This window comes from Stenella coeruleoalba (assembly GCF_951394435.1).
Source record: "Stenella coeruleoalba genome assembly, chromosome: 11".
Lineage (NCBI taxonomy): Eukaryota > Metazoa > Chordata > Mammalia > Artiodactyla > Delphinidae > Stenella > Stenella coeruleoalba.
The window spans coordinates 98,604,230-98,631,061 of NC_137157.1; the positions used below are offsets into that span (position 1 = coordinate 98,604,230).

General features: G+C 58.9%; 1 protein-coding gene across 2 annotated transcripts in view; it reads right to left on the reverse strand.

Annotated features, from left to right (window-relative positions):
* TSPAN9 (tetraspanin 9) overlaps nt 1-26,832 on the reverse strand; it is a 181,472-nt gene that overhangs the window by 53,747 nt on the left and 100,893 nt on the right. Inside the window, exon 3 of one of the 2 annotated variants that reach the window (XM_079938100.1) lies at nt 22,673-22,752. In XM_079938100.1, coding sequence (XP_079794226.1) covers nt 22,673-22,735 — 63 coding nt within the window. In that variant the 5' untranslated portion in view covers nt 22,736-22,752. Of the gene's footprint in view, nt 1-22,672; nt 23,441-26,832 lie in introns of those variants that run through there. The other variant, XM_079938099.1, reaches the window with a different exon arrangement.

Genomic DNA, 26,832 nt, shown 5'->3' on the forward strand with positions numbered 1-26,832 from the left:
CGCTCGCGGGGGTCCTGCCCCCAGGCTCAGCCTCGCCAGAGACGGGGTCCAGGGCCCACTTCTCCCAGCTGGGGCTGCCACGTGTGGTTAACGGCCCTGATGGGAGCAGGCCTGGCCTTCCAGCCTGACCTCTGCTACCAAATCACTGTGATTTGCTGGCAGAGTCCTCTCCTACGTGGGGTCCCTCCTGTATAAAAGGAGAGGGCCGGACCCCTTGTGCCCCTCCCCCCAACAACCTGCAGATCCCCGAGGGCCCTCAACTCCACTGCAGCGGCCGGGGAAGGTGCCGGCAGGCCGTGCAGCACGCAGCACAATCCCCGGGGGGCTGCGCTGCTCTCCAGCGAAAGCCTTACTGTCCCGTTTATGAGTCGGCAAGGCCTCCGTGCTCCCAGTGATGACATGCTGCCTGCCACCTTCCAGACGGAGAGACGGCGCCAGCCGCTCACGTCCAGCCAGGGGAGGATTTGAAGCAGCAGGGAGTCTGGTTAGATGGAGGCCTATCACGTCCCGCCTTTTTTTTTTTTTTCAGAGATCTTTAACATCAGTTAGTATGGGTCCCACCTAGAGAAGCACAGACCCATCTGAAGTCAGAGAAATGGACCAGATGGCAGTTCTTAGCCCTGGTAACACGTGTATGTGAATCCCTGGCCCGGGGCGGGGGGGGGGGGGCAGGCAGGGGGCTTTTAACAGCCAGATGCCCAGGACACACCCCAGACCAATTAAAGCAGGATTTCGAAGGATGGAGCCCAGCATCAGGATTTTGTCTTAAATCTACTGCGACCCCACTGTGCAGAGAAGAGTGACAGCTGTCCTGCTGCCTGGCCGCCTGTCGGCCCTGGGCTAATCGCTCTCCTAACAGTCTCCTGCTGCTGCTGCCTCCGGTTCACGCTCCAGCGTCCAGACATCTGGACTCCCGTGCCCTGCCCAGCACTTACACCAGAGGGTGAGCAGCGAGGAAACGGGGGAGCTGACGACAGGAACTGCTGGGGAAGGGCAGGATGCACGAGGATGGCCTGGCCTCAGGGGTACTGTTTTTACTCTAAGGCAAGACGGACACACACACGTGGGTGTGCACACAGACATGCACACACGGGCACTCACACAGAGCACCACACTCTGAGGTTCTCAGGGCCGTCACACCAGGCCCAAAGTGTCCGCGACAGCAAACCACACTTCAAAAGCCAGGGGTCTGGAACAGGCAGTGAAACAAACTCGGTCTGGCCCGACACCTCCAAGGGACGTCAACGTGATGGTTCCTAGCCCAACTCCTGACAAATCCATTTGAGACACATCTCTGTTCAGGGCTGGCCGTGCCAGGGAGGCCTTGGTGGAGAGCTGTGTTCCAATTAGCCGGGGAAAGGGCGTGCAATTTCACTGTAATTGGTCGTGTTTGTTCCAAGGATGACGACAACGGCACATTTCTCATGTTAATGTCATCCAGCTACCCGTGTACTGCAATTACTCCACATTGATTTTAAAGCCGATTTAGCACAATAGCGGCTTCTAATTTGTAAGCAAAACCGAGGTGGCATATATCAAACTGTTAGAGATAACGCCACAGCACATGCTAATGCAGAGTTAATAGACGGGCCGGGAAGGGCCAACCCCCACCCCTGGGGCCGGGCCTCCCTGCCCACGCTCCACCCATCTGTCCATGTTGGCCTCCACGTGCATTTCCGGTGGCGGTTCTCCGAATCTGGATGGTCAGAGCTGTGATGAAACCCACAGTGTAGGACAAAACCCGCAGTGAGGAGGAGAGGTCCCGCATGAGGCCTGGGGGATGATTTAAGAAGAGAGCTATAGGGCTTCCCTGGTGGCGCAGTGGTTAAGAATCCGCCTGCCGATGCAGGGGACACGGGTTCGAGCCACGGTCCAGGAAAATCCCACAAGCTGCGAAGCAACTAAGCCCGTGCGCCACAACTACTGAGCCTGCGCTCTACAGCCCACGAGCCACAGCTACTGAAGCCCACACACCTAGAGCCCGTGCTCCGCAACAAGAGAAGCCACCACAATGAGAAGCCCGCACACCACAATGAAGAGTAGCCCCAGCTCACCGCAACTAGAGAAAGCCCGCGTGCAGCAACGAAGAACCAACGCAAATAAAAATAAATAAATAAAATAAATACATTTAAAAAAAAAAAAGAAGAGAGCTATAAATCGTGGGAGAACAAGGACCCGGAGGCCAGCACCGGTGAACCAGAGTCTCTGGTCCTCAACTGCCAATTACTATTTCCTGAGGGCCCACCGGAGAAAGGGCCCTGGACTCGGCACGCTCTTGGCAGGAACGTGGGTGACAGAGCCAGAACACGAAGTGAGCCATAAAGCAAACAAGGCCCCACACGAGCTGACCAGGATCACCTCTGGGCGGCATCAGGCTCGGGAAAGACTGCCAAGAGCCAAGACCCCTGTGACTCATCCAGACGTGGCTCCGCGGTGCTGGGAGGGCCTCTTCACCTGGCAAGGGCAAGGCCCGGGCCGGTAGGCATGTGCGGGACCTGGCTCCCTTCCCTCTGCTGCCGTCACAGGCCAACCCAGCAGGGCCGCCGAGCCCGCCAGCTGCGGCCGTTCCTGACGCTGGAAGTACCAGTTCCGCCCAAGGCCAAGCAAGCTTCACCTGGGCCGGAGCCAGCACCCTGTGTGCAGGAAGTGGGGATCCCGTTCACACCTCCTCTTCCCAGGGCTGTGCCCCGCCCCCTGCATCCCAGCGGGGCACAGCCCAGAGCTGTGTCTGGGGCAGCCTAGAAGTTCGATAGCCGTTTATTGGAAGAACTGTCAGGAGAAGATGGCAAAGGGCCCTGGGCAGCTCTAAGGAAACAGAGCACCGGAGACGCTGCTGCTTTCTTTCCAACACACTCTCATTCGGTGTGTGATGTCCTTAAACAACGCGTTTTACCACGTCCGAAGGAAAGCTTCGCGTGTATAGGTAGAACACAGGGGAGTTGTAGGGCAGTGAAGCTATTCTGTGTCACACTGTAACAGTGGATACCTTTCATGGTACAGCTGTCAGACCTACAGAATGTACAACAACAAGGGTGAACTCCAATGTAAATGATGGACTTTGGGTGACAAAGGTGTGTCAAAGTAAGTTCATTGATTGTAATAAGTGTACTGCTCTGGGACACTGATAGTGGGGAGACTTCATAGGGTTGGGGGCAGAAGGTATGTGAGAACTGTCTTTAACCTTCCACTCAGTTTTGCTGCAAACCTAAAACTGCTCTAAACAATGTCTAAATGTCCATCGACAGAGGAATGAATGGATAAAGATGTGGTACATGTATACAATGGAATATTACTCAACCGTAAAAAGGAACAAAATTGGGTTATTTGTAGAGACATGGATGGACCTGGAGACTGTCATACAGAGTGAAGTAAGTCAGAAAGAGAAAAACAAATATCGTTTAATATCGCTTATATGTGGAATGTAGAAAAATGGTACAGATGAACCTATTTGCAAAGCAGAAATAGAGACACAGACGTAGAGAACAAATGTATGGACACGAAGGGGGGAAAGTGGGGGAGTGGGATGAATTGGGAGATTGGGATCGACATATATATACTATTGATACTATATATAAAATAGATAACTAATGAGAACCGACTGTATAGCACAGGGAACTCTACTCAATGTTCTGTGGTGACCTAAATGGGAAGGAAATCCAAAAAAGAGGGGATATATGTATACCTATAGCTGATTCATTTGCTGTACAACAGAAACGAACACCACATTGTAAAGCATTTGCTGTACAACAGAAACGAACACCACATGGTAAAGCAACTATACTCCAATAAAAATTTTAAAGGAAATGTAATAATAAGTGCATTGAATGTCCTAGTGATAATGTTATTAAATTAAGTTTTATCAAAACTAAAAAAAAAAGGGACGTCCCTGGTGGCACAGTGGTTAAGACTCCGTGCTCCCAATGCAGGGGGTCTGGGTTCGATCCCTGGTCAGGGAACTAGATCCCACCTGCATGCCACAACTAAGGAGCCCGCCTGCTGTAACTAAGGCCCGGCGCAACCAAATAAATAAATATTTTTTAAAAAACTAAAAAAAAAAAGGGAAAGCTTCGATCAGTTGCTCAGCCTTCTTTAATATTTCCCTTTAATACAAAACAATGTCTCCGGGTGTCAAGGCAGTCTGGTCATGACGAGACAAGGTCTGTGTCTCATCCCTGCATAAGTAGGTGTTTGAATGAAGGCGTGAATGAACGAATGAACGAGGGAAGGAGGAGTAATGGATGGGGTGAGAGACCTAGCGAGTGGTCCTGATGAGAGGCCACCAGGGAGCCCTGGGAAGCCCCACCTGTGCTCGCAGTGAAGCAGCCCCATGACCCGTGTTGTCTCCCCTCCTCCCACCAACAGCCAGCAAACTTGCAAAAGGTCAGCCCGCTGACCAGTCCCAGGGCTCTCCTGTCCCAGAGCCATAAAAGGCAACTTGAAATATCTCTCTGCATCTTAGGAAAAAAGCAACAGGTTAAGGATGGCTCCAGAGTCGGGAGCCACGGGCAAAGGCCAGCACGTTCCTTATCCAAGATCTATAATGAGCACGGCCTGTCCTCTGAGGGACAAAACCCTTCCCACCTGGGCCCCTCCGCCAGCAGCCTGGTGTGCTCGTCCCCAGGGGGCAGGGAGTGGTCCCACATCACAGGGAGGCAGTGACCCCACAGGCCAGGACAGCGGGGCTATGTCAGTCCCAGGAAAACACCAGCATCAGATTCCTCCACAGACTGCCCCCCCACACTCCCCACTCCCAGCAAACAGCCAGGTTCAGCCTGACCACCTCTGCCTGCTCCAAAGAGGCACCTCTGCCCACATCTGCTGAGCTGCTCTGTGCCGTGCACAGGCCGCCAGGCCCAGACCCTGAGCGCCCACCAGGAGGGTATGCGGTGGTGGGACTTGCCGCCTGTCGGCCAGGGGCCGCCCGCCCACCCAGACCCCTGGAGGGGATCTGGGAAGAGGCCCAGGGTCTTGCCAGCCCTGAGAGTTTCACGCTAAGTCACATGCCCTGGTCCATCACCAGCCTGGCACAGTAAAGGGCAACACAGTGGTCAGGAGCATGGAAGGCTCTGGAATCAGCCAGACAAGGTTCAACACAGGTGGGTGCTCAGACCAGGGTCCAGCGTGGTGGGAGCTCCCAGAAGTGACAGCTGCTGTGGGTACCTCGAATTCGTCCCTGCCACCTCCCCCTTCTGGGCCGTAATCCTAGATCCCAGAGCGAGATGTACTAACCAGCCTCTATAGCCTTAAGAGGGGTCTCCGTTTAAGAGGCTGCCGGCCTGGCTGCTCCTTTGCTCCCGCCCGGCAGAAGTCAGGACGTCTCTCCCGACGCCCGCCTCCGGGAGCTCAGTCCTGGTCAGGCGCTCAGCCCAGCTCAGGGCCTGAGGCTGAGCAAACAGAGCGGCTCCTCATCAGAGACAACAAAATAGCGACAACCAACCACGCAGCAGCTCCGTTCCTCGTGCGGTGCCAAGACACCCCCTGCAGACCCAGCCGACAGCCCCCGAGTCGGCCGAGCCGCCTCGCTGGATCACAGCGTCTGACCCTGAGCCCACGCTCGCGGCCGCCACCACGGCCGCCAGTGGGAGGGGAAACCCCTCATCTCCAGCACATCCCTCTCCGTTTGGGGCCTTCGCTTCACAACCACACAACTCGGACAGTCAGCACAGCGGCTGCCAGGCTGGCTGAGTGGCCCTGACAGCCAACACGTCCACCGTGGCGCCGGTGCCTCCGGCCCCTCCCTGGGGTCCCACCTCCACTCCAGTGCACGGGCTGCCCGAGGTAAAGGAAGACAAGGAAGGCCAGGTTGTTTTTTTGATGACCCAGATCCAGCCACCCGCGTTTGTTACTGGCAGCGGAGAGCGAGCGCCGCTGAGCACAGGCAGCTGGTGACGAAGACGTGTTCACCACCGCGCAGAGGAAGGGGCAGCAGACATGGCCCCCGGCGATCCTACCTGCGGGCTTGGCCGCGTCTGCCCGCCCGGCCCGCCCGCAGGCCCCGCCCACGGGGTGGCCCCTCCCACCAGCCCCCTCCCCCGCCCCACCCTGGCTGGCCCGGGCCTGCTCCGTCCTGCCCTTCTTCCCTTTCCTCTCCTTCTCCCTTCCCAGGCCCTGCTCTCCTCTTTCGCTCGGTCTCTGCTGAGACCCTCGGTGGGGCGCCCAGTCTCCCCACAGGCAGGCTTCAGACCCGCCGTCAAGGCCAGGTGGGCAAGCCGCTGCCCATCCCAGACCCTCCCCTGCCCACCCAGGTCCCGGCTGCTCCGGCTGATGCAGGCCCCAGGGCCTCCTCCCGGCCCCCCTCTCAAGAGCTCGGAGAGGTTTCAACTCCAGTTTAAACACTGAGTCCCTGGAGAGCATCCTAAAAGCCCAGAACCCCACCTTCGATTTCCTCCGCCTCTCAGAGCCCTGGGCGGCTGGACTCACTCCTCACCTAGCCTCGTCCTCCCGCCCTGAAGGAGCTGGGGGAGGGGTGGGAGGCACAGAATGACGCCCCTCATGCAGCTGGAGAGAGCGCCAAAGCAAAGCCTAGAGTTAAGGAGGGCCCAGCTGGGGAAGGTGGCCGAGAACAGCGACCGGGCCCCCCAAACCAGTTCTGAACATACGCTCCCCACGTCGGCCAGCTGCCCACACACACCCCACCTGGACCCAACACGCCCATCGTGTGCGGGACAACGGGCTGAGCACTCTTCAGACAGTGTTTCGGTTACTCCCGAGCCATGTGACAGATGAGGAGGTCAGGTTCGTGTAAACAGGTGGCGGTGATGCCAGGAATCAAACCCACCTGTGTGTCTCTGAAGCCGGTGCCCTTCCCACCATGGTACCTTTTACCTCCACCTGGGCAGCTAGGGAGGCCTGGAAGGAGGGGAGGGGGATAAGTGGGCGGCAGGCGAGAAGGGTGGGCACAGGGATGCAGGCAGGAGACAGCTGAGGCCAGAACAAGTCCCCCTCTGTGTGTTCTGACTTTTTTCTCCCCACCCCCAATTCCCTGGGGCAAGGGAAAGGGAGAGAAAAGTGTCTGCAAGGACGCGTGAGGTCTGGAGCGGCGGTCACCCTTCACCCCTCCCAAAGACCAGGCCACCCACCCAAATGGGGCTCCTCACCGCTGCCTCGGTGATGTGGGAGACACCAGAGAATGTGGTGTCTGGATGGTGTCTGGATGTGGTGGGGTCACTGCCTTCTCCATCACCGGGAATGCAAGACCTAAGTCGTCCCCAAGCTGGGCAGTGGGCATCTCCATCAGGGGACGCAAGATGCCTTCCCAGAAGGCTCCAGGTCTGCCTTCATCTAGGTCCCGGAATTCCAGCTTAGGGGTGGCACCAGGGGAGCGTGGAGGCTCACCTCCCAATACCTCCTAATATCCAGGTGATAAGAACCCAGAGGGAGGGCTTCCCTGGTGGCGCAGTGGTTGAGAGTCCGCCTGCCGATGCAGGGCACACGGGTTCATGCCCCGGTCTGGGAAGATCCCACATGCCGCGGAGCGGCTGGGCCCGTGAGCCATGGCCGCTGAGCCTGCGCGTCCGGAGCGAGAGGCTCGCGTACCGCAAAAAAAACAAAAAAACAAAAAAACAAAAACAAAAACCCAGAGGGAGAAAGGCACGAATAGAAGTTTGGCAACACCAGACAGAGAAAGACACAGAAAAATAACTCCAGCAAGCTAAGCGGCAAGGCAAGAGGATGCCCTCTGCCCCTTCCCCTTCCTCCAACCCTGGTTCAGAGGCGCATTCTGGCAGCCTAGCCACCCCCCAGGACAGTGGGCCCTTGGGGTAGCGGCCTGGCCTGGAATTTCACGAGGATCCAGAATGATCCTCAGAGCCCCCTGAAGCAAGGGGCCATGGGTGTCTGTCTAAAGGCTGGAGGTCAGGGCCTTGGCAAAGGAGGTCCACGTTCCCCCAGGACGCCCGCAGCTCCCTGGAGAGACCGGCCCACAGTGGACTTCAGTGGAAGCAGGCAAGGGGCAGCAGCTGACCCCTCAGGGACCCACCCACCCTGGAAGCCAGGCCACCTCCTGACCCACCTAATATACTCGGGTTCCCTGCCTACTCGGGTGTGGTGCCCGTGGCTCCAGCGCAGCCAGGCGGGCTTCATTGATTCCTGGTGTGGCCTGGACCCCTGACGTGACGCCTCCCCTACGACTCAGCCTCCCCAAAAGCAAACTAAGGCCTTTGATGCTCTAAGGGGAAGACGTGCTTCGGGTGCCTCCAAGACACTACAAAACGGGGAGGACGAGCTTGGAGAAGCTGCCCCCCGCCCCGCCCCGCCCCCAGACCCACCTGCCCTGGTGTGAGTGCCCGGGGTGGGAGGGAAAGGGTCCTGGTCCCCTCGTGTGGGTCCACAGCGACGTGGGCGAGCATCCTGCCCCCGAAACCTACCTCCACTACCCACGGTTGAAGCGCAAGCCAGTGGCTCTGTCCAGCAGAGGACAGAAGCCCGGGTGGCACATCCCCAAGGGGCAGTTAAAGCCAAGAAGCAAATGCACCCAAACTCCCGCCAGTCCCAGTGCAGACTCAGGGCCGCCAGAAAAGGGCCTGCCCGGGAGGCTCCTCCAGCAGCCCTGGGTCACAGGGTCCATGCTCTGTGATCCTGGGACACACAGGGTATCCCACTGTGCTCTTAGGACCCCTGACAGCAGCCAGGAGCCTGAACCAGCGTGACAGAGCAGCTCTCTCCGGCGCTTGCAGCTGCTCCCGGTCCGGCCCACCTTCTCCCCTCTGACTCAGCGCAGAGCCTCGGGGAGGTCGGAGGGGGCTCCCGCCCGACACCCCACTGCGCGGGTAGCCTCGAGCGGGCTCTGCTGAGGTGTCAGCCTCCGTGGGCACCTGGGCAGGCGGCCTGCGGGAACCAGGACCACACAGCGAGGCTGCCTGGAGGGTGAAATGCCTCAGGGAACACCCACTGCAGGCCTTCGGGCCCACCCTGAAATGGAAACACGGACACAGCACCACGGGAAGTTACAGAAAGAACACGACAGTCATCCCAGTTTACATCAGCATCTCCCTTTACAGACTTCAGAGACCTTCCCAAACACCTCAGTGTGTCCTCCGGACAACTCTCCCCGGCTGGCCAGCCAAGAGTCAAGGTTTATCCCCATCTTGCAGATGAGAAGCTGAAGTCCCCGCAGGAAAGCCAAGGCAGGGCTGCGAGGGGAACCCGCACTCCCGTCAAGCCTCTTTCCACGCGAGCCCGCAGCCCTCACGACAAAGTCAGAAGGACAGAGGAGGGGCTCAGAGGAAGGGGAGCCGCCGCCAGCGGTGGTGGGCGGCGGGAAGTGAAACTGCATGTGTCCTTTCCAGTGGGGGAGCGGGACAGTCCCTGTGTTCACAAGGAAGGGACAGCATCACAGCCTGGAGCTGTGAGTTGGTGGGGGGATGTTTGTTTGTTTGTTTTCTCAAAGGCAGCGGCTGCAAGTACGGCTGGATGGGGAGGTGCCGGGGCTATGGAAGCGGGCAGAGGGAGAGACGGAAGCTGGAGGCGGAGGCCTGGAGGAGCAGGGGCTGGGGAACCACGAGGGAAAAGAAAGCCCTTCCTAGTGCTGGCGGGTGCAGTTGGAACAGTCGTCTTTAAGGTGTCTTTCTAACAACAGGAAGGGAGCCGCACAGCACGCTGGGTGTCAGACGCGGCACTGGGGGCGCTGAATAAAGCAGCCCGCCCCTCGTTACCTGCTTGGTGGGGACAGCCCTCCCAGGCAGGGAAGCGGGGGCTGCTGTGGCTGAATGCCCAGCCAGACTCCCATCTCTTCCTGCCCTCGGGTGGGCCATGGAAGCCAGAGCCCCTGTGCCTGGGCCCAGCTCGCGGCCGGGAAACCCGAGGCGGAGCAGAACCTGGGGCAGTTTGATGAGACTCAGAGAGCAAGTTCCAGCACAGGGAGGACACACCCAGTCCTGCCTGATGGGTCCTCCCTCACTGTGGCCTCAGTGTCCCCACTTGTGAGATGTAAAGAACTCCATCCCTGGTCCCTCACTCCACCCAAGAGGAAGAGGAAGATAGAGCATCTGAAGAATCACCAGCTCTTTGAAAACACAAAGGGAGCAAAAGAAATGAAGAAAAATCACAGATGTCACAGCCCGAAAGGGGCTCCCAGGTGAGCTGGTCCAAGTCTACCATCGTGCAGATGTGGAAACTCAGGCCCAGAGAGGGCAAGTAACTTGTCCAGGGTCACACAGCCAGTTAGCAACTGCTGGGGCTAGAACCCAGGGCTCTGTGACCACGCGCTGCTCTTTCCCACGCTCCCACCTGGATCCCAGGTGCAACATGAAGAGCTAACTGGTGCACGTGTTCCATGAGAAGCGGAACTCGGCGCTTCGGTTGTGGAACGGGGAGGAAACGCAGGCTTGGTGGCCGGGCCCACTAGGATCCCGCAGGCTGCTGGAGGGGCTGCCCCGCCCTGCCCACCCAGCCGCAGTAAGATGTGAGGCGCCTCCACCCACGAGGGAGGCGAGGATCCTGCCAGTCCTCCCACAGCTCTCAGCTCAGCGTGCGCTTTCCACACAGACGCCCCTCCTCCCATCAGGCAGGCTGAGAAAGGGGCAGGCAGAGGGGGGCTTGAGGCGGAGGGGAGGGGGCGGGCCTGCACCACTCTCTTAGCTGCCATAAATGGTAACGAATCAAGCACCTTGTGCGCTCAGCTCTTCTGACTGCATCCACGTTCCTTCCCCCGGCCCCCCGAGGGTCCCCAGGCCTCAGGGCCCAGTCAGGACTCGTGTCCTAAATGACTCAGACATCAAAGATCTCTTGCCCAGGGCCCAGGCTCATCGGCCTGACAAGCTGTCACTCGCTCTTGCCCACAGGCGGGGAGCACGGTTGGGCCTGGGAACACACATGACCGCCCCCAGAGAGAACCCTGGGGCCGCCGCTCCAGCACAGAAGGCTCGGGAAGGTCCTGCCAGCAGCCGCCCTTTCCTTAGAGCCCCCTGCAAAGGGGCGTTGGAGTCTGTGGGCCAGGCCACATTCACCTGTTCTCCAAACCTGCCACCTGCAGTCTCTACCGTCCGCTGGCTACCATGGAATGTGCCAGGGAGCAAGTCCTTGCCCATCACACTCTGCTTCAAGCCCTATGCATTACTAGCCTCTTCTCCGTCTTCCATACCACCTTCTTTTTTTTTTTTTTTTTTTGCAGTACGCGGGCCTCTCACTGTTGTGGCCTCTCCCGTTGCGGAGCACAGGCTCCGGACGCGCAGGCTCAGCAGCCATGGCTCACGGGCCCAGCCGCTCCGCGGCATGTGGGATCTTCCCGGACCGGGGCACAAACCCGCATCCCCTGCATCGGCAGGTGGACTCTCAACCACTGCACCACCAGGGAAGCCCCATACCACCTTCTTTTTCCTGCCCCCTCGTCCTCCATGCTCCCCCCATCCCCTCTCATCCAGAACCTTCTCGTGACTGTCCTCCTGCCCTGCCTTCTCCCTAGCAGTACACCTCCCATCCTCCGGGTCCTGGAGCCCTGTCCTTTCTGGCCCTCATCTACTCCGAGACCTGCTTTCTCCGTCAAGCCTGCTGTCCTCAGAAGACAGACGGCAGGGGCTGGACACGGACACGCTGACACCGCCCACCAGGGTCAGGAGAACACCCAGCTCCGTCCCCAGACACGGCAGGCACTCAACGCAGGGTCCCCTCCCCCACGAGGGGTGCCCGCAGGCAGGCACCCTGTGGAGGACCTCCTCCTCCTCCATGCTCCCCTCCTTCCCAGGGTCCTGCTCCAGGTTTGCACCCTGCTGGCTCGGGCCCCCCTTCTCACGTGCCTCCCCCTTGCCGGGCCAGCCTGAGGGTTAGCGAACCAGGGCCCATCACTGAGGACACATTTTGGGGAATCCAGGGACTCAGCACCGAGGAAGGTCAGGACAACCCAGGGCAGGGCTAAAGGAACAGCGCGGCCCAGCAGGCACACCCCAGAGCATTGGCTGGCCGGGCCTCTGCCCGGTGGTGGTCACCGGGGAGGGGTGTGGAAAGGGGCTGACTGGCTAGGATCCAGGAGTGTGCTTTGCTGGGAGATGCCCCGAAGAGTGGCCTCCTCTGGGGAACCCAGAACACCTACCCCTGAGCGACTCACACACACCTGGGTGGCACAGCCAGGCGCTGGGCACACAGAGGAGCGCCCAGGCTGCCCATCTCACCAGCAGAGGCAGTTGGCGTGGCCATGTGAACAGAACCAGGGCCGCTGGACGAGGCAGCAGCTGCTCCACCGCCCTGGGTCTCGCTTCCCCACCTGCTCCCTCCCTGTCTCTCCAGGAAGTGGGGCAGGTACATCTCAGGGGATGAGCAAGTCCCAGCAGCAGCAGCATCTGGCATTGGGGGGCAAACACTTCATCCACCATTTTGCCCTCCCCTTCGTTTGGTATCAGCACCCGTTTTTCTTGAGGATATTCTCCTCCTCCCCAGTGCAGATGGCCCTGTCCCGTCAAGCAGGGTGCTCTGCTCACCCCTGCCCAAGGGCTGGGCTCGTGACCAGCCAGACTCCCTCCCAGATATTGAGTCTCTTGGATCTCGACGAGTGAGATCCACGGGCCAAAGCGGCAGGAGCTGACGCATCCTGACGGAGTCCACGGGGTCAAGCTCACCATCGTCCTGGCACCGGACCCCCGGAGCACCCTGGTCCCTGGCCCATGTGTGGCCTGCGGCTCAGCCTTCCCTCCTAGCCTGTGCGCTCACCTGGTATCCTTCATAGATACTGAAAGACCCACGGAGAGAAAAACAGGGGTGCGGGTACCCAGAGAAGGGGAAAGAAAGCTGGGCCGGCAAAAGTAAGACACGTCTGCTCAAGTGATTTGCCCCCAGATGCCACTGACACTGCTGGGAACTGCTCACAGACAGAGAGATGAACGGGGAGATACAGTCTGTGCTTCTGAGTTAGCCCTGCCTGGTGTGTGGTGCTTGCAATCTGGGAGCCTCAGCTCGCACAGAATCCATCTAGAACGTGAGCTGCTTAGATGAAGATGCCAGCTTACACCCAAGGTCACACACACTTGGAGGGAATCTCTAAATATACATGTTCATGTATGTATAAATGTATGCGCACATACTTACACTACAGATGTGTTTTGGCTGCTTACATAGTCACACGGCATACGCACACGTTTGTACATAAATACCGCATTCGGTTTGTACACACACGTGCACGCATAACTGTATGTGTGCGTATGGGGGGAAGCTCTGAGAACGTACAATTTGGGTACCTTGGGGAAGATGCAAGCGCAGAACCAGTCCAGTGGAACACGAGGCTATTTTAACAACCCTCAGGGGAACCTCCCTGGCGGTCCAGTGGTTAAGACTCCACGCTTCCACTGCCGGGGGCGTGGGTTCGATCCCTGCCCAGGGAACCGCATGCCACGCAGTGGGGCCATTGTAAAAACTCTCAGGAACTTGCCCCGCCCTCTGTGCTATCACAGCATCTTCACACAGAGACAGACACACACCGGCTGCCCCCGGCCCCACCCCTTCTGCTTCTACTCTGGACCACAGGGTCCTGCGCTCTGAGACTTCTGAAAGGGCCTCCCTGCCCGGGGGGAGGACAGCAGCTGGAGGGAGACACGCACACCCCCGCCTGAGTCAAGCACGGGCCACGTGGAGCCCCTGGACAGGCACCAGGGACTGAGTGGTGTTTGGTTTTGGGGTTCCCTCAGCTCCTCTTCTCCCAGAGGAGACTCTAACCCTACTTTCCCTCTTTCACTGTTCCTTTCATAGCCGCCGCCCCGTCATCCCTCACACCAGAGCCACCCGTGGCAAAGGATGAAGGATCAAAAGTCTGCACTCAGCGGAAAACGCGTAAGACCCTCACGGAGAACATTAGAGGCCTAATACGTGGAGTAAACCACGTCCGTGAACAGAAATGCACGTTGAGAATACACTTTATATTCATGAATGCAAACACAAAGATGGCGATTCTCCCCAAGTTGATCAAGAGATTCAATGAAAGGACAATCAAAATACCACCAGGGCTGGGGGGTGGGGTTGATGGATTGATTTTTGGTGAAACTAGACAAACTGATTCCAAAACTTACACAAAAGAACAAAGGGCCGAGAATAGCCCAAGCATTCTTGAAAAGCATGAGATGAACGGACTTGCCCTACCACTTACGGAGACTTGTTACAAAGGGGCCGTAATTCAGACAGTGTAGCACAGGGAAAGGTGCAAGGTACCCACCAGTGGGGGAGAAGGGGCCTGGCCAGCTGGGGGGGCTCAGGCAGCTGCTGTGACAAGGGGAGAGAGGAGTCAGGGCCCTGCTCACATCGCACGCAGATATACATCCCAGAGCTACGAAGCACTTAAATATGAAAAGTAAAGCCTTCAGAAATAAATACAGGGACTCGTCTTTGATCATGCATTCATTCATTCAGACCTCATGAATATGAGCGTCTATTATGTTGTGACAAAAGCACTGTCCTATTACCAGGGACATAAAGATGCCCCTGAGATGTTACGGCAGATAATACATAAAAAGCACCATCTCACAAAGAAAAGAGACTGATAAGTTTGACTACATTCATTTAAAGAAGTTGTTTATCAAAAGACCTCTGAAGAAAGTGAAAAGACAAGCTACAAACCGGAAGCTGTCAAGGGTGTTTGTGGTACACTTAGCGGACAACGGATGAGTACCCAGAACAGAGATAAAACTCCTAAAAATTAGGAAGAAAAAGCAAACAACTCTACAGGAAAATGGACGAAAACATCAAGCGGCAGTCACAGAAGAGAAAAGAATGGCTGATAAACCTATGAAAAGAGGTTGACTAATAATCAGAGAAATGCAAATTGAAAACATAACACAGCATTTTACACCCACCGTATCGGAAAATGCCCCAAACTTTCCATTTTCAATTGCCATTCCACTGGGGGAAGTGTCAACTGATGTTTCCAGTCTGGAAAATAATCTGTCATTCTCCAATAAAGTGGAAATGCAAGTATTCTGAAACTCATCAATGCCAATCCTTGCTGTTTCCTAAAGCAGCTCTCCACGTGTGGCCCACGGACTGGCTCAACGCTGAGGAACTTTATAGCAATTTGACATGGCCAGAACATTCAAGTGCACGATCAACAAGCTCGGGGATGCAGTGGGGTCACCTCCGGCTGGAGCTGGGTACCGGTCACGCACAGCAGAGCCCTGTCCAAAGACCGGAAGGAAAGAGCTGCTCCTCCAGAGACACGTTCAGAAGCGAGGCCCTAGAGACGCTCTGGCATATGTGCACCAGGAGGCTTATTCAAGAACGTCTCCAGAAGCATGTTTGCAAAGAAGGAAATAACCCAAATGTCATCACCAGAAGAATACACTGCTGCACACACACATAACGGAATCCCATGGAGCAGCAAAAATAAACGCACCATCATCACACATATCAACACGGATGAATCAATAAACGTAACGCTGAATTTTAAAGATTCAGAAGGCTTCCAACTACCAAAGCTTAAAAACAAGCCAAGCCAAGCGATGTGGCGTTTAAGGATGCACACACACCGTAAAGAAATACACTGAACACGAAACGTAAGGAGAATGGTTCTCTCCAGGCAGGATGCGGGGGCGGGACCAGGGAGGACCACACAGAGGCTTCGCAGGTGCAGATGACGTTTCACTCCTTAAACTACATGGTGGGCACACGTTCGTTATACACATCTTTATATGAATTTAAATATGATATAGTCTGCTATTTGAAAAAAGTTTTAAGTTTTAACCATTTTTCTGGTTAGTAAAGTGACCTGGAGGCCCTAGTTGCCTGTCTTTTGTCAGCTCAGGTCACAGCCAAGCTGCCCAGCAGAGCCCAACCCGGAGTGTGCGCCGTGACCTGCCCTTGGAGCGCCCAGGGCAGAGGACCATGGGACCCTGCCATGTGACCACAGGCCCAGCCGGCCCGATTCATGGCACCAGGAACAAAGGGAGGTAGGGGAGGGCGTGGCCCAACCGAGAAGAGTGCAGTGTGGCAGGGCAGCTGCAGGCCCCAGCGTCCGAGACCCCGGCCCTCCCTCACTGCCTTCCACCCCATCCTCCGTTCCCACAGAGCCGCCTCCCCATTTCTACCACGTGTCCCTGAGACCAGAGGACGTGGTACTCACCCCAGCCTAACAAGACATCTGGAGCTCCGTCCTGGCTCCAAAGCCCCGCCCAGCACTGTCACGCCAGCCCTGGGCACCTGACTCACTGTGGGGGGCTCCCTGGGGGTCCATGCGGTCACTGCAGGAGGGCAGTGACAACACCTGCAACCACTGGTCACTGAGTCCGGCGTGCCAGCATCCCGCTAAGAAGCGGACCTGTGTCATGCACACACCGCCTCACCTGGGCCCCTGGCAACAGCCCTGCAGGATAGGTGATACTGTCACACGTGAGGAAGCCCAGGCACCAGGAGGGGTAGGAACGCTTCACAACGCAGGCCTCATTCCTGCGCGCTCCGAGTCAGTAGGTCGTAGGTCAAGGGGCACAGTGGCCTCTGCCCGTGTACACAGCTGCCTGGGTGATTCGAACCTACACACTAGGGAAGAGCCCCGGAACGGATGGGAAGCTCCCTGAAGGCAGTCACCCCCGCACCAGCCACCTAACCCGGCCTCCTGCGTGGTACTGAGCTGCCCACACTCGGAAGAGGAGTTGAAACCCTGTGGCCTTCCCTTCCAGGGCCTTCCTACAGCCTCTCAGGAGGCCTGCCAGGGCCCGAGGGAGGAGACGGCAGAACCCATCCAAATGGAAGCACGGACCGACCACGTTAAAAGAGATTTCAGGCCCCCTGAGGTCCTGGGGCTGGGGGAGGAAGAGCGAGGGGTGGGGGGTGAGAGCCCCTTCTCCACCCCGAGCTGCTCACCCCTCCACGTGCCACTTGTCATGTCCCTGCCCCAATGCCCCCCTCCCCCCCCTCCCCGACTCCTGCCGGCAGACTAGCTTTCACACGTGAGCAGCGACAAAGCTGGCTCAGAAGACTTAACTCTGCCCGATGGGTTTGCCTCAGCCTCAGAGCTTGCTAACTGGAACCACGGAAGCAGGTACATGGCAGCCGAAGGGGAGCGGCCGGGCGTCTCCGTAAGCTGCATCAGCGACAGCGACAGCTTGCAGCCCGAGCGGCACCGCAAGACCTGTCTCGGGGGTCACTGCCCGAAAAGCAAAGCATCCCGTTCTGCAGAGCCCCGGTGACAAACCTAGCGGCAGCCCCAGCATCTCGTCCTCGGAACACAGGCCAAACTCACCAGAAAGCCGCCCTCGGCTGGCACCACCAGGCTCACACCGCCCTTTGTTCCCTATGTTCGGCTCACTGCACACATGCAGGAGGCTCAGTCTGGATCACCCTTCTCCCCGGCCCGGAACCCCATCCGCATCTATCCAGCAAACTCCTATCCATCCTTCCAAGTCCAGCTGTCACTGTCATCTCTGTATCTCGTCTCTATTAAGCAGTATTAATTACTCTACTTAGAAGCTCGACTGAGCACTTACTGCCCAGAAGTGTCATTATCTGTTTATGCACCTGACTGCTCCCAGGGACCTGGCTAACAGCAGGTGCTCGATAAATGCACCTAGCGCACACTAGCCACAGAGCGCCCACTCAGCCCTTTCCGTAAGAAGAAACAGAAAAGACACAACTCACGAATTCTTTTTTCCAAACTCAGATGCTCCTAAAAGAAACAGGCTGTTTTTCCTCCCCTTTATTTCTGATGGACGCAAACATTTTAGAGGGAGCGAGACAGCCATCACACGGCGTGGGGGAAGGGAAGGACAGGTCAAGTCAGGGCCCCAGGACGGACGCTGAGTCCAGGCCTGCCGCTGCCCCGGCCCAGGGTGCTGCGGAGGGGGAGGGGGGCTCCGTGTTCTGGTGCCTGGGGGAGGACGGGCCAGGTGACCTCCCCATCCACGACTTCCTGGCCCGGGAAAGCTGATCTGCCCTGTGCGAGCCCAGTCAGCCGGTCCTCAGCGCTGCAGGCTCCTGCGCACGCAGCGGGCATTCAGGAAATACTTGTGGCATGAGTGAAGCGGCTCGATTGGGACCCTGCAGCCCAGTGAGGCCCACAGCCCGCCGCCAAGTTCGGCCAAGGGCAGCCAGGCACAAGGAGGCAGGGGAGGGCGAGGCCCCATCCTCCGCGGAGGCCGGGGGAGGAGGCCTGTGGCTTTTTCTGTGCTCCTCAGGACAGCGGGAGGGGGGGCAGGCCTGCAGCCCCTTCCCCACAGGGGTGACAGCACTCCCCCCCGTTTCAGCGGAACTCTCTCTTCCCTGCCCTCCTCCTCCCCACCCCCTCTTGACTGACACCAATGCTGGCTCTGACATGATTTAAAAATAGATATCAAGACAAGGAAGTTTAATTTTTAATGCTTTGGAAAGGAAGCGAACACAGAGCCGGCATTCCCTCACGGCCACATTCCCGGGTCTCGGGGCATCAGCCCCCCTCCCTGAGCAGAGCCAGGCCTGACCCACCCCAAGGATCAGGCCCCACGTGTAGCCGCCCTCTGGGAGCCAGCCGGAGCCTTTGGGAAGCCTCTACGTACGTGCCTCTTGCTGCCCAGCTTGGCCTGTATCTCCTGTTGGGACTCTGTTCTGACCCCTCAGCCCACTCACGACTTCCGTTCCCAGACAGAAGGCAGCCCACAGACTCAGGACACCCCAGGCCGCCCAGCCCGGATTGTACCAGACCCTATCCTGGGCTTCACGGACACAGGGCGGCTACGGCATCCACTGGCGGCCAAGCCAGTACCAAACGCATGCCTCCAAGGTGACTGGAGAGCCGTGACCACGCTGCCCGCACCCAGAGGCAGAGTGAGCGGCCCGAGAGGGGCCAGGCCGCGAATGCCTGCCCCCACGTAGGGGAAGTTAATCAGGGTGCCCGCCCGACACCCGGCGCACGCAGCCCTGCGCCAGCCCTTCTCCTGCCCCAGCAGGCACCCTGAACGCTGCCTCCTTGGCTAATTGGCCTTTCTTAAGAGACCAATCCACAAGGAATAGACTTCCAGGTGAGGCCAGAATGTCGCTGCTCTGCCAGCCATGATTTAAAGTGATGGGACAGCTCTGCTGGTGAACATGCAAAGTGACCATTATTCTGAGTGGCAATTACACTAGCCACGCCAGCCCTACTCCCACCACTGCCCCCATCAGATAGGAGCCAAATTTGGGTTGGGAGGAGGTGGGATGGGATCACGATTTGCCGTCCCGAGAAAGGGACAAAGGCCCCCAGCACTCAGAGCTCGCCCCGATACTCAGAGTTGAAAGCTCTGAGCCTTCTGTGCCCTCCTTGAGGGGCTTAGCTTCGCTTAATCTCTGCCTGGAGTATTCCACCAGATGGTCCCAGGAGGACTGAGAGATGGGGCTGAGACGAGGAGAGATAGCTGGGGCGGCTGGATTGCTGGGGGACAGGCCCCTCAGCATAGGGAAACTTCTGTGCCAGCTCATTTCGCACCCACCTGGAAAGCCAGCATTCTCTTTGAGGATCCGGGTGGGGCGTGCATGGGCACAGAGGAGGTGGGGCTCATTCAGGCAGGCTGACCTCTACCCCACCGTCTATGTCAGGCCCTCAGAAACGCTGCCCTGGGCGCCAACCTGGCTAGCACCAGCTGGCTCTAGGCAGCAGTGCCAGGGGCAGACCTGGACGCCATCCCCTCCCCCCCACAGTTAGGCGCCCAGCAGCCTGCAAGGCACCTGCCCTTTCCTCGGAAGGGGGTGGGGGGTAGGCCAGCGCACAGCTCCGCCTCCATCCTGCCCCCGGTGATGTCACCCGGGCCCCCGCCAACACCAGTACCCTAGAAGCTCCACCCAGTGGCGAGGAGCCAGGCCCGCTCAGGCCTGCGAGGGGCTGCAGTGTGAGACAGCTGCACCTCTCCTGGCAGCGGGACTCCTCCCAGCGGGCTCCCGGGAGGCAGGCGGTGTGGCCGCAGCGGTGGGTTTGGAGAACGACCAGGTAGGCTTCAGGATCCATGGGGAGATCTCAACCTATTGATTACAGGCCGCAGGTTCAACTCTAATGCCTCAGGAAAGCCTCCTTTTGGGCTCTGAGCCATGACACTAGAAAGTCATGGCTACATAATTCCTAACAATTGCTCTGGGTCCCAGAGGGCTTGGCGCTGACCCTCCTCGCACCCACCCTCTCACTCACGTCTGTCCTTGCCTCCCTGATGCCCTGGGAAGCAGCAGGGGTCTCCAGAGGTCCTGCCTCACCAACACCACCACCCGCCTTCGCTCCTTCTCTTCCGAGTTGGCTCTTCCCTCCACTGCTCCTTCTATTTCAGGCCCAAGCACCTCCCGCAGGAAGCCTTTGCTGGACTGGGGTACAGGGACGCGCAAGCCCAAGTCCTGGCTACACCTGCTCGTCTACCTGCCAAGAAACGCAGCGGCCAACACTCTCACACACACAAGCATCCGTCTCTCTTCTGCTGAATTTTCCATCTCTCCTAAGGTCTAGGCCTCATTTCATCATCCCATACGCTACAAGCATGAAAGAACTGGGTCTCTGAGACTCAGAATTTTTCCCAGCTCATAGCATGTTGTGGGAATTCTGAAAATATTACGTAGCCAGCAAAGTCAGAGGCTAGAAGAAATCGAGTCCTTGCCGGGTAGGAGAGAGGGGGTAGGTACTTTCTTATTAGGAAGAGTAAGTTCTCTCACTATAACCAAAAAGGAAGGCCATTCCACTGACCGGTTCATTAACCACCGGAAGAGAGAAAGTCACTCGTCACCCCACAGCTAAGGCGCCAGGACAGCCTTCATCGCTGGCAAGTTTGAGAACTAACTTCTCTTTCCTGTCAGGTGGGATTGGGAATCCCTACCACATGTGTGGGTTTACTGCGCTGACCTTCCCTTCATTCACTCACAAACACACAACCAGTGCCTTCCAGGTGCAGGGCACAGACCACAGCACTAGCTAGCGCGTGGGGAGGTCCCCAAACGCCCGGAGAAAAAAAGAGGCGGCACACGCGGTTATACCTACTCTGGCCAGCAGGTGGCGGGGTGGGGGCGGGGAGGAGCGCGTCTGAGTGGGAGGTACTGGCCAGGGCACCGAGCATCCCAGGAGGGTCTGTCTAGTAAGAGTGGGGCGAGGCAGAAAGGCAGAAAGGTAGGCGGAGACTGTGAACAAGGACAGAGAGGGAAGCCGTGCACAATGAATGGGCAGCATTCATGGAAATCCGCAGGCCCCAGACAAACACACACCAGTGCTTGGCTGACACGGATGCTGGCAAACGAGCCAGAGGGCCAGGAGGACTTGCCCAGAGGCAGCCACAAGATCGTTCCTGACATTCCAGCGGATCTGCCCCAATTTCCACAAAATCCTCACCACAGGACAGGTAACATCTTACCAGCAGTGGCCCAGACCCAGACCTGGGGAAATCCTACTCAAAAGATCTCAGACCAGGCTCCTCGGAAGAAAAGGGAAGGGGGCTCCCTCCCCAGAGAGAAGGTAAGGAGGCAGGACGTCCCTAACTAAGGAGGCGAGGCTGTGAGGGGGACCATCACGACCGCCCCCCACATTGGACTGGAAAGGAAACCCAGTCCTTAGGGATAAAGTGATTTGCCCAAGGTCACACAAAGAGCTGATGCGGAGCCAAGGCCAGAGCCCCGTCTCCCTCCAGCCCAGGCCTGAGCTCTCCCCTTCCCCGGGAAAAGTCACCCACCCATACACACCCACGAACGCTTCTCAGTTAAAGTGGGTCAGTTCACACAAGCACTGAACACCAAAGCACGCCACACGCAGCCCCCCGCACTGGGTGACTCTCCTGCCCCATGCTCCTCCTGGACCATGGGCAGTGGACAGCCTCCACAAGGGAGGAGGACAGCCCTGGGGCAGGGCCAAACATCTGTGCTGACTGCGTCTGGGCTCCAGAGAAGAAAGGCAGAGGCAGAAGTTGGGATGACGGAAGAGTTAGACACGCATTTAAGAAGTTTTCAAATTCGCCTAGTATTTCTCGTGCACAGGGGCACACAGGGGCAGAATAACAGGGGACTGAGCACAGTTCCGAGCTGCCGCACCCACTGGCACCTTCTCTAGAACCTCCTCTCTCACCAAGGATGGGGCACTCCCTTTGTCCCTTCCAGGCTCTGGGTCCCACGGCGGGAGCACATGGCCGGCCCGCTCCCTGCCCAGTCCACTGCAATCCCTCAAAAGCAGCTGCGGCCACCCGATGGCAGCATCCCTCCCACACCCCCCTCTCCACACAAGCCCTAACTCGGGGGCAGAGCTGCAGGCCAGCGAGCGGGCCCCTCGGCCTGGGATAGGGGCTCCTTCTCCTTTTCCTGGGATTCACTGAAAGGATCAGGAGGGCGTGACCTCTACCACTCCCCCCATCTCACGCCCATAAAGTGCCGCAGACTGTGTTCGTGCATGTTCAGGAGGAATACAAGAAAAAACTCGGAAAACCGTCCGCACTTCTGCTTGAATTCAACTCAAGGTCACAGCTGCTAAAAATTCCGACACCACACCTATTTCTACACATTTCCCAGTTGGGGGCACGGGTTTCTTACAGGGGGAGAAGGTGGCGGCAAACTTCAGCAGCCTCCCAGGAGAACAAGTCTCTCCTGGAAGACAGGCAAGTTGCAGCCTCCACTCAGCCACCAAGGAGAGAGAAGGGAAGAGAAAGATGAATGAAAGTGGGGGCGGGGGGGCGGGGGCCGGGGGAACGGTTTTTTAAAACCCACTTACCGCTGTGCAGAGAGCAGAGCAATGCAGCTCTGAAGGGGAAGAGGGTATCGTGCTTAAGCAAAGAAGAGAGGAGACCAAGGAGAGATACTGGGAAGGACTTACCCAGAATATCAGATTGAAGAGGAACATCGTGTACTTCAAGCAGCAGAGGCAGCCTCTGGCCATGTTGCACTTCTTAAATTCTAGGAGGAGAACAAAGGACAGGTCCAGGTAAAACACCACGTACTTGCTGCCTTTGGGCGCATTGTACTTGTCGGTCTTCACGCCAGCCTCGGCGCGGCTCTGGCCGCGGGAGCCCGCGGTGCCGTAGAAGGCGCCGGCCGTGAAGCCGCGGCCGAACGGGCGGCCCGAGGTGGACGGCTTGGCAAAGTCCGAGTCCTTGCTGTCCAAAGATGGACTCCGGTGGATCGAAGAATCCTCGCTACTCGACTTCTCCATGCTCGCGTCGCTCCCGGGGGGCGCGGGGGGCGGGGGGCATCGCTCCCGGAGTGGCACGGAGGGAGCGCCCGAGTCGGGTGCGGGCTGCGGGCGGGTCGGAGGAGCCTCGCACGCCGTCGCTCAGTCCCGGGGCGCACTGCCGGCCGGACCCCGCGCTGGGGGTGCCGGCGCCCCGCTTCTCGCCGGCCGGCCCGGGAGGGCTCTGCGGCGCGGCGCGGCGCGGCTCCACGCGCGCTCCCCGGGAACCGGCTGGCCTGCGTAACTTAGAGTCTTTGGGGAGGCAGCGATTTGCTTGCTCGCTCCCGAGCGTCGGCTCGCCTCCTGGGCGCACCGCAGCTCCACGCGAGGCACCCGGGCGCCCGGCTCCGGGCTCCCCGGCACTCCTCTCCCCGTCCCAGCCCGGCCCGGCCCGGCCACTTGGCGGGCGCCCGCCTCCTCTCGCCCCGCGACTTTGCGGAGCTGCCCCCGGCCCTGGGCTGCCCGGCCGCGCGGCGGGCAGTGCCGAGGGATCCGCCGCAGCTTCAACCGCTGGGCTACCCCTGCGAAATCCCGGCCCGACTCCCGACTCCGAAATCTCCGGAGCCCCCTCCCCGGCCCTCGGCCCCGCCCCCTGGTTTGCATTCGGCCAATGAACGCGAGGACTGCGGGGGGCAGCCTCCCTCCCGGATGACACCACAGCTTTAATGGGATTAGCGTTCTGCCTGGTGCCTACACCAGTGCGCCGCGAGCCTCGCTAAATGTCAAGGGCTCCGGAGCCGGGGTGAACCAGAACCTTCATCGCAAGGTGCTGGCCTCTTTCCGGGGAGAGAAGGGGGCGGGAGGGGAGGGGAGGGGAATGGCTGGAGGTACCACGACCCAAGGAAACCTCCCCAGAGGAAAGTGCTGGGGAAGACTGGAGGGGAAAGAAGCGCGGCCGCTGTCCAGCTGGCCGCCGCCCCCTGTGCCCACGGGGCCTGTCCGACCTGGGCACAAGGTCTGCCGGCTACACACACACAGGCGCGCGTGTCTGCACACGTGGGTCAGGCTAGGGCACACGGGGAGCTGGGACCGCAGGGGAGGCGCGAGGTGTGGGAAAGGCCCTCGCGACCCGCGCCGCCTGCCCCGCCCCCTCCGCGCACGCGCGCACGCGGCTCCGGAGGCTCCTGCAGCTGCGCAAGCCCCCCCCCAACTCCTGACCTGCGTTCCGGTCGGGACCCCCCCCACCCGGCTGAGAAGAGTAGGTGGCCCAGGTAAGGTCCTGCCTTGCCCCCGCGAATCCTGCCTTGCCAAGGGTGGTGTCGGAGCGCGCTGGGATACCGGCGCTCCGGCAGGGCTGGTCAGGGCACAGCACCAAGAATGCTCTCGCTAGGAGCCTGGGGGCATCCAGAAGGAGCCCTTCATCCTACCATGAAACACCACCTGCGTCCCGGGCTTGTGCAGAGGTCTGCGCTGCCCAGTTGGCAAATAAAGAAGACCAGAAGACAGGTGGGGGGCGGCACCTCTGCCACCAGCAAGAGGGTGCTGAGAGCCCCAGAGCAGCGCCACGTCTCCCCTGGCCCTGCATCCCACACCTAACAGCGCGCTCGGCCGCCGGGAGGCGCTGGGCAGGGCGGCTGGATGGTGTGAGTGTGAAAATGTCCTCCCGGGATCCCATCAGACGTTTACTCCACACCTGCTCTGTGCTGAGCGCACCAGGTACCTGGGGAAACAGGTATGAGGTGTGCTGCTCCCTGCCCTTCAGATTCAGATACACAAGATCTAGCCAGGAAGACAGAAGGACATTAATCACCAAGGCCATGGGCAGGAACAGAGCTACCACATCCGCTCTGGCCGAGGGGGACACTCATTCCGACCAGACCCTTGTCACAGATCTTCTGCGGGGCCCTAAGCTGCTGAGTCTGCACCTCGAGGCCGGAGGCAGGCCTGCATTCCAGGGGTGCGGGCGCTCTTTCTGAGGGCAGCCCAGCTTCTTTAAAAGGACCAACAGCGGCGCTACTATTCTGAGCCCCTCCCCCACTCAGATGGCAGCCCAGCAACGAAAGCCAGTGTGTGTCACAGACAGGGCACCTTGCTGTCTCCTGGTTGGGCACAGCGGTCCCGTGGGTGCTGTGCACACATGAGGGGCAGATGTCCGGCTGGCTCCTGGCAGATCCCACGGCCACCCGACTGGAATGCCTCTTGTCCTCTTCAGCCTGGACCGGCTCCTGAGGGCTCGCGGCTGCCACATCCCTTCTCTGATGCGGGAGAGATCATACCAGCTGGACTGAGAGTCAGGAGACCTGTTTTTCACTCTGAGCTCGATCTGAGGTCTGTGATCAGGGCTAGGTGGTCCGCCTTTGTGAGGTGCTATCTCCTCCTCTTTAAAGTGGGGTTCACAGAGCCCAGCCCCAGAGGAGTCGGCCTGTGTGAGAACCGTCTGAGGCCCCTAAGGGCTGAGCCAGTCCCAGGGGCTGTCACTACTAGTCTCCGACGTGGACTTGGAGTCAGCCAGCACCTCCCAGGCTGGCCCCCACTCCCCACCCCGCCTTCTCCTTTCTTTTCATCTCTCTCTTCTCGCCAGCTCACACCTTGTTCCGTGAGAACAGCCTCCCCACTGTCCTCGATCGTTCCACCCTCATTTCTGACTATACGTGGATTTGTGCCAATAGCTATTTCCTCAGCAGCTGAAGCCCTGGGGGGCCGGGGGTGCAGGACAACAGGCAGGTAGGAGAGGAAGAGGGGCCGCCCAGTGTAAGCGCTCTGCTCTGCTCCCTCCTGGCCATGCTCATCAAAAGGGCACTGAGGTCCCACTCGCGTGAGGGCTCGCTCCCAGCTTAGTCAATGAGCAGAAGCATAAGAGCAACTCCTATTTGCAAGTCCCCAGTGTATCCCAGGCACCAAGCATCACCCGCAGTAACTCACAGAATCCTCAGGGCAGCCCCACAAGATAGGTATGGTTCTTATTCCCATTTTACAGATAAGGAAACTGTGATTTCAAAGCCCCTGTTCTTTACTCTCTTGGGCTCTAAACCTAGTTCCTGCCCTTGGGAATCTGCCAGTCTAACAGACAGAATCTAAAAGCACAACAGGGAGCCTGATGAGGTCATTAGCAGAAGGAGCTGAGTAAGGGGCAAAGGGGAGAGGGGTGGTCAGGGCAGTGCCGCTGGACCTGTGGTCAGCAAAGGGGAGTCCCCCAGGAGATGGCCCTACATTATCGTACAGCAGGCTGGAAGAAGGAAGGGTGAGGGGAGAAGGTAGTTTGCAAGACAGGAACTGAGTCCCCGATGGGAGGCAGCTCAGGCAAAGCCAGGAGACCGCCAGGGGCAAGCGGTTTCAGCCAGAACGTCGTCCTCCTCTGCCACCATGAAGAGACCACTCATGCGTCATAGACAGTTCATCGCGGCGGGACAATGAGCGGGGGCACCGGGAGAGACAAAGGTGAGTGAGACACGGCCGTGGCCCCAAGGGGCTCGAGATGCAGTGAACAGACCATCCCTGGAGAAGCCCACAGCAGAATGACAGAGCGCACACGTGCCACGACAGGACGGCACGGAGCTGGCGTTTGGCCTCCCCTTGGAGAAGGGCTGGCTGGAGTGGGCGTGGCAGGGAGAGGAGTGGGGAGAGCACGGCTAGGGGAACTTCGGGGGCAGTGAGGAGACGGGGCCTGGGGGGCCACAGTGAGCTACCTGTGAGGCCTCGAGTGACACTAGGAGTCTGAGCTTCATCCCGGGGCTTCCCAAGCAGTGGGGCACGTGACAGCATCGGGGCCCTGGGAAGCCAGGCCTGGCAGCAGGGTGGAGAGGCAAGGTCAGCTGCTGTGCTGCCTCAATTTCTTAGACTTTGGGCGCAGAAGGAACCATCAGAGA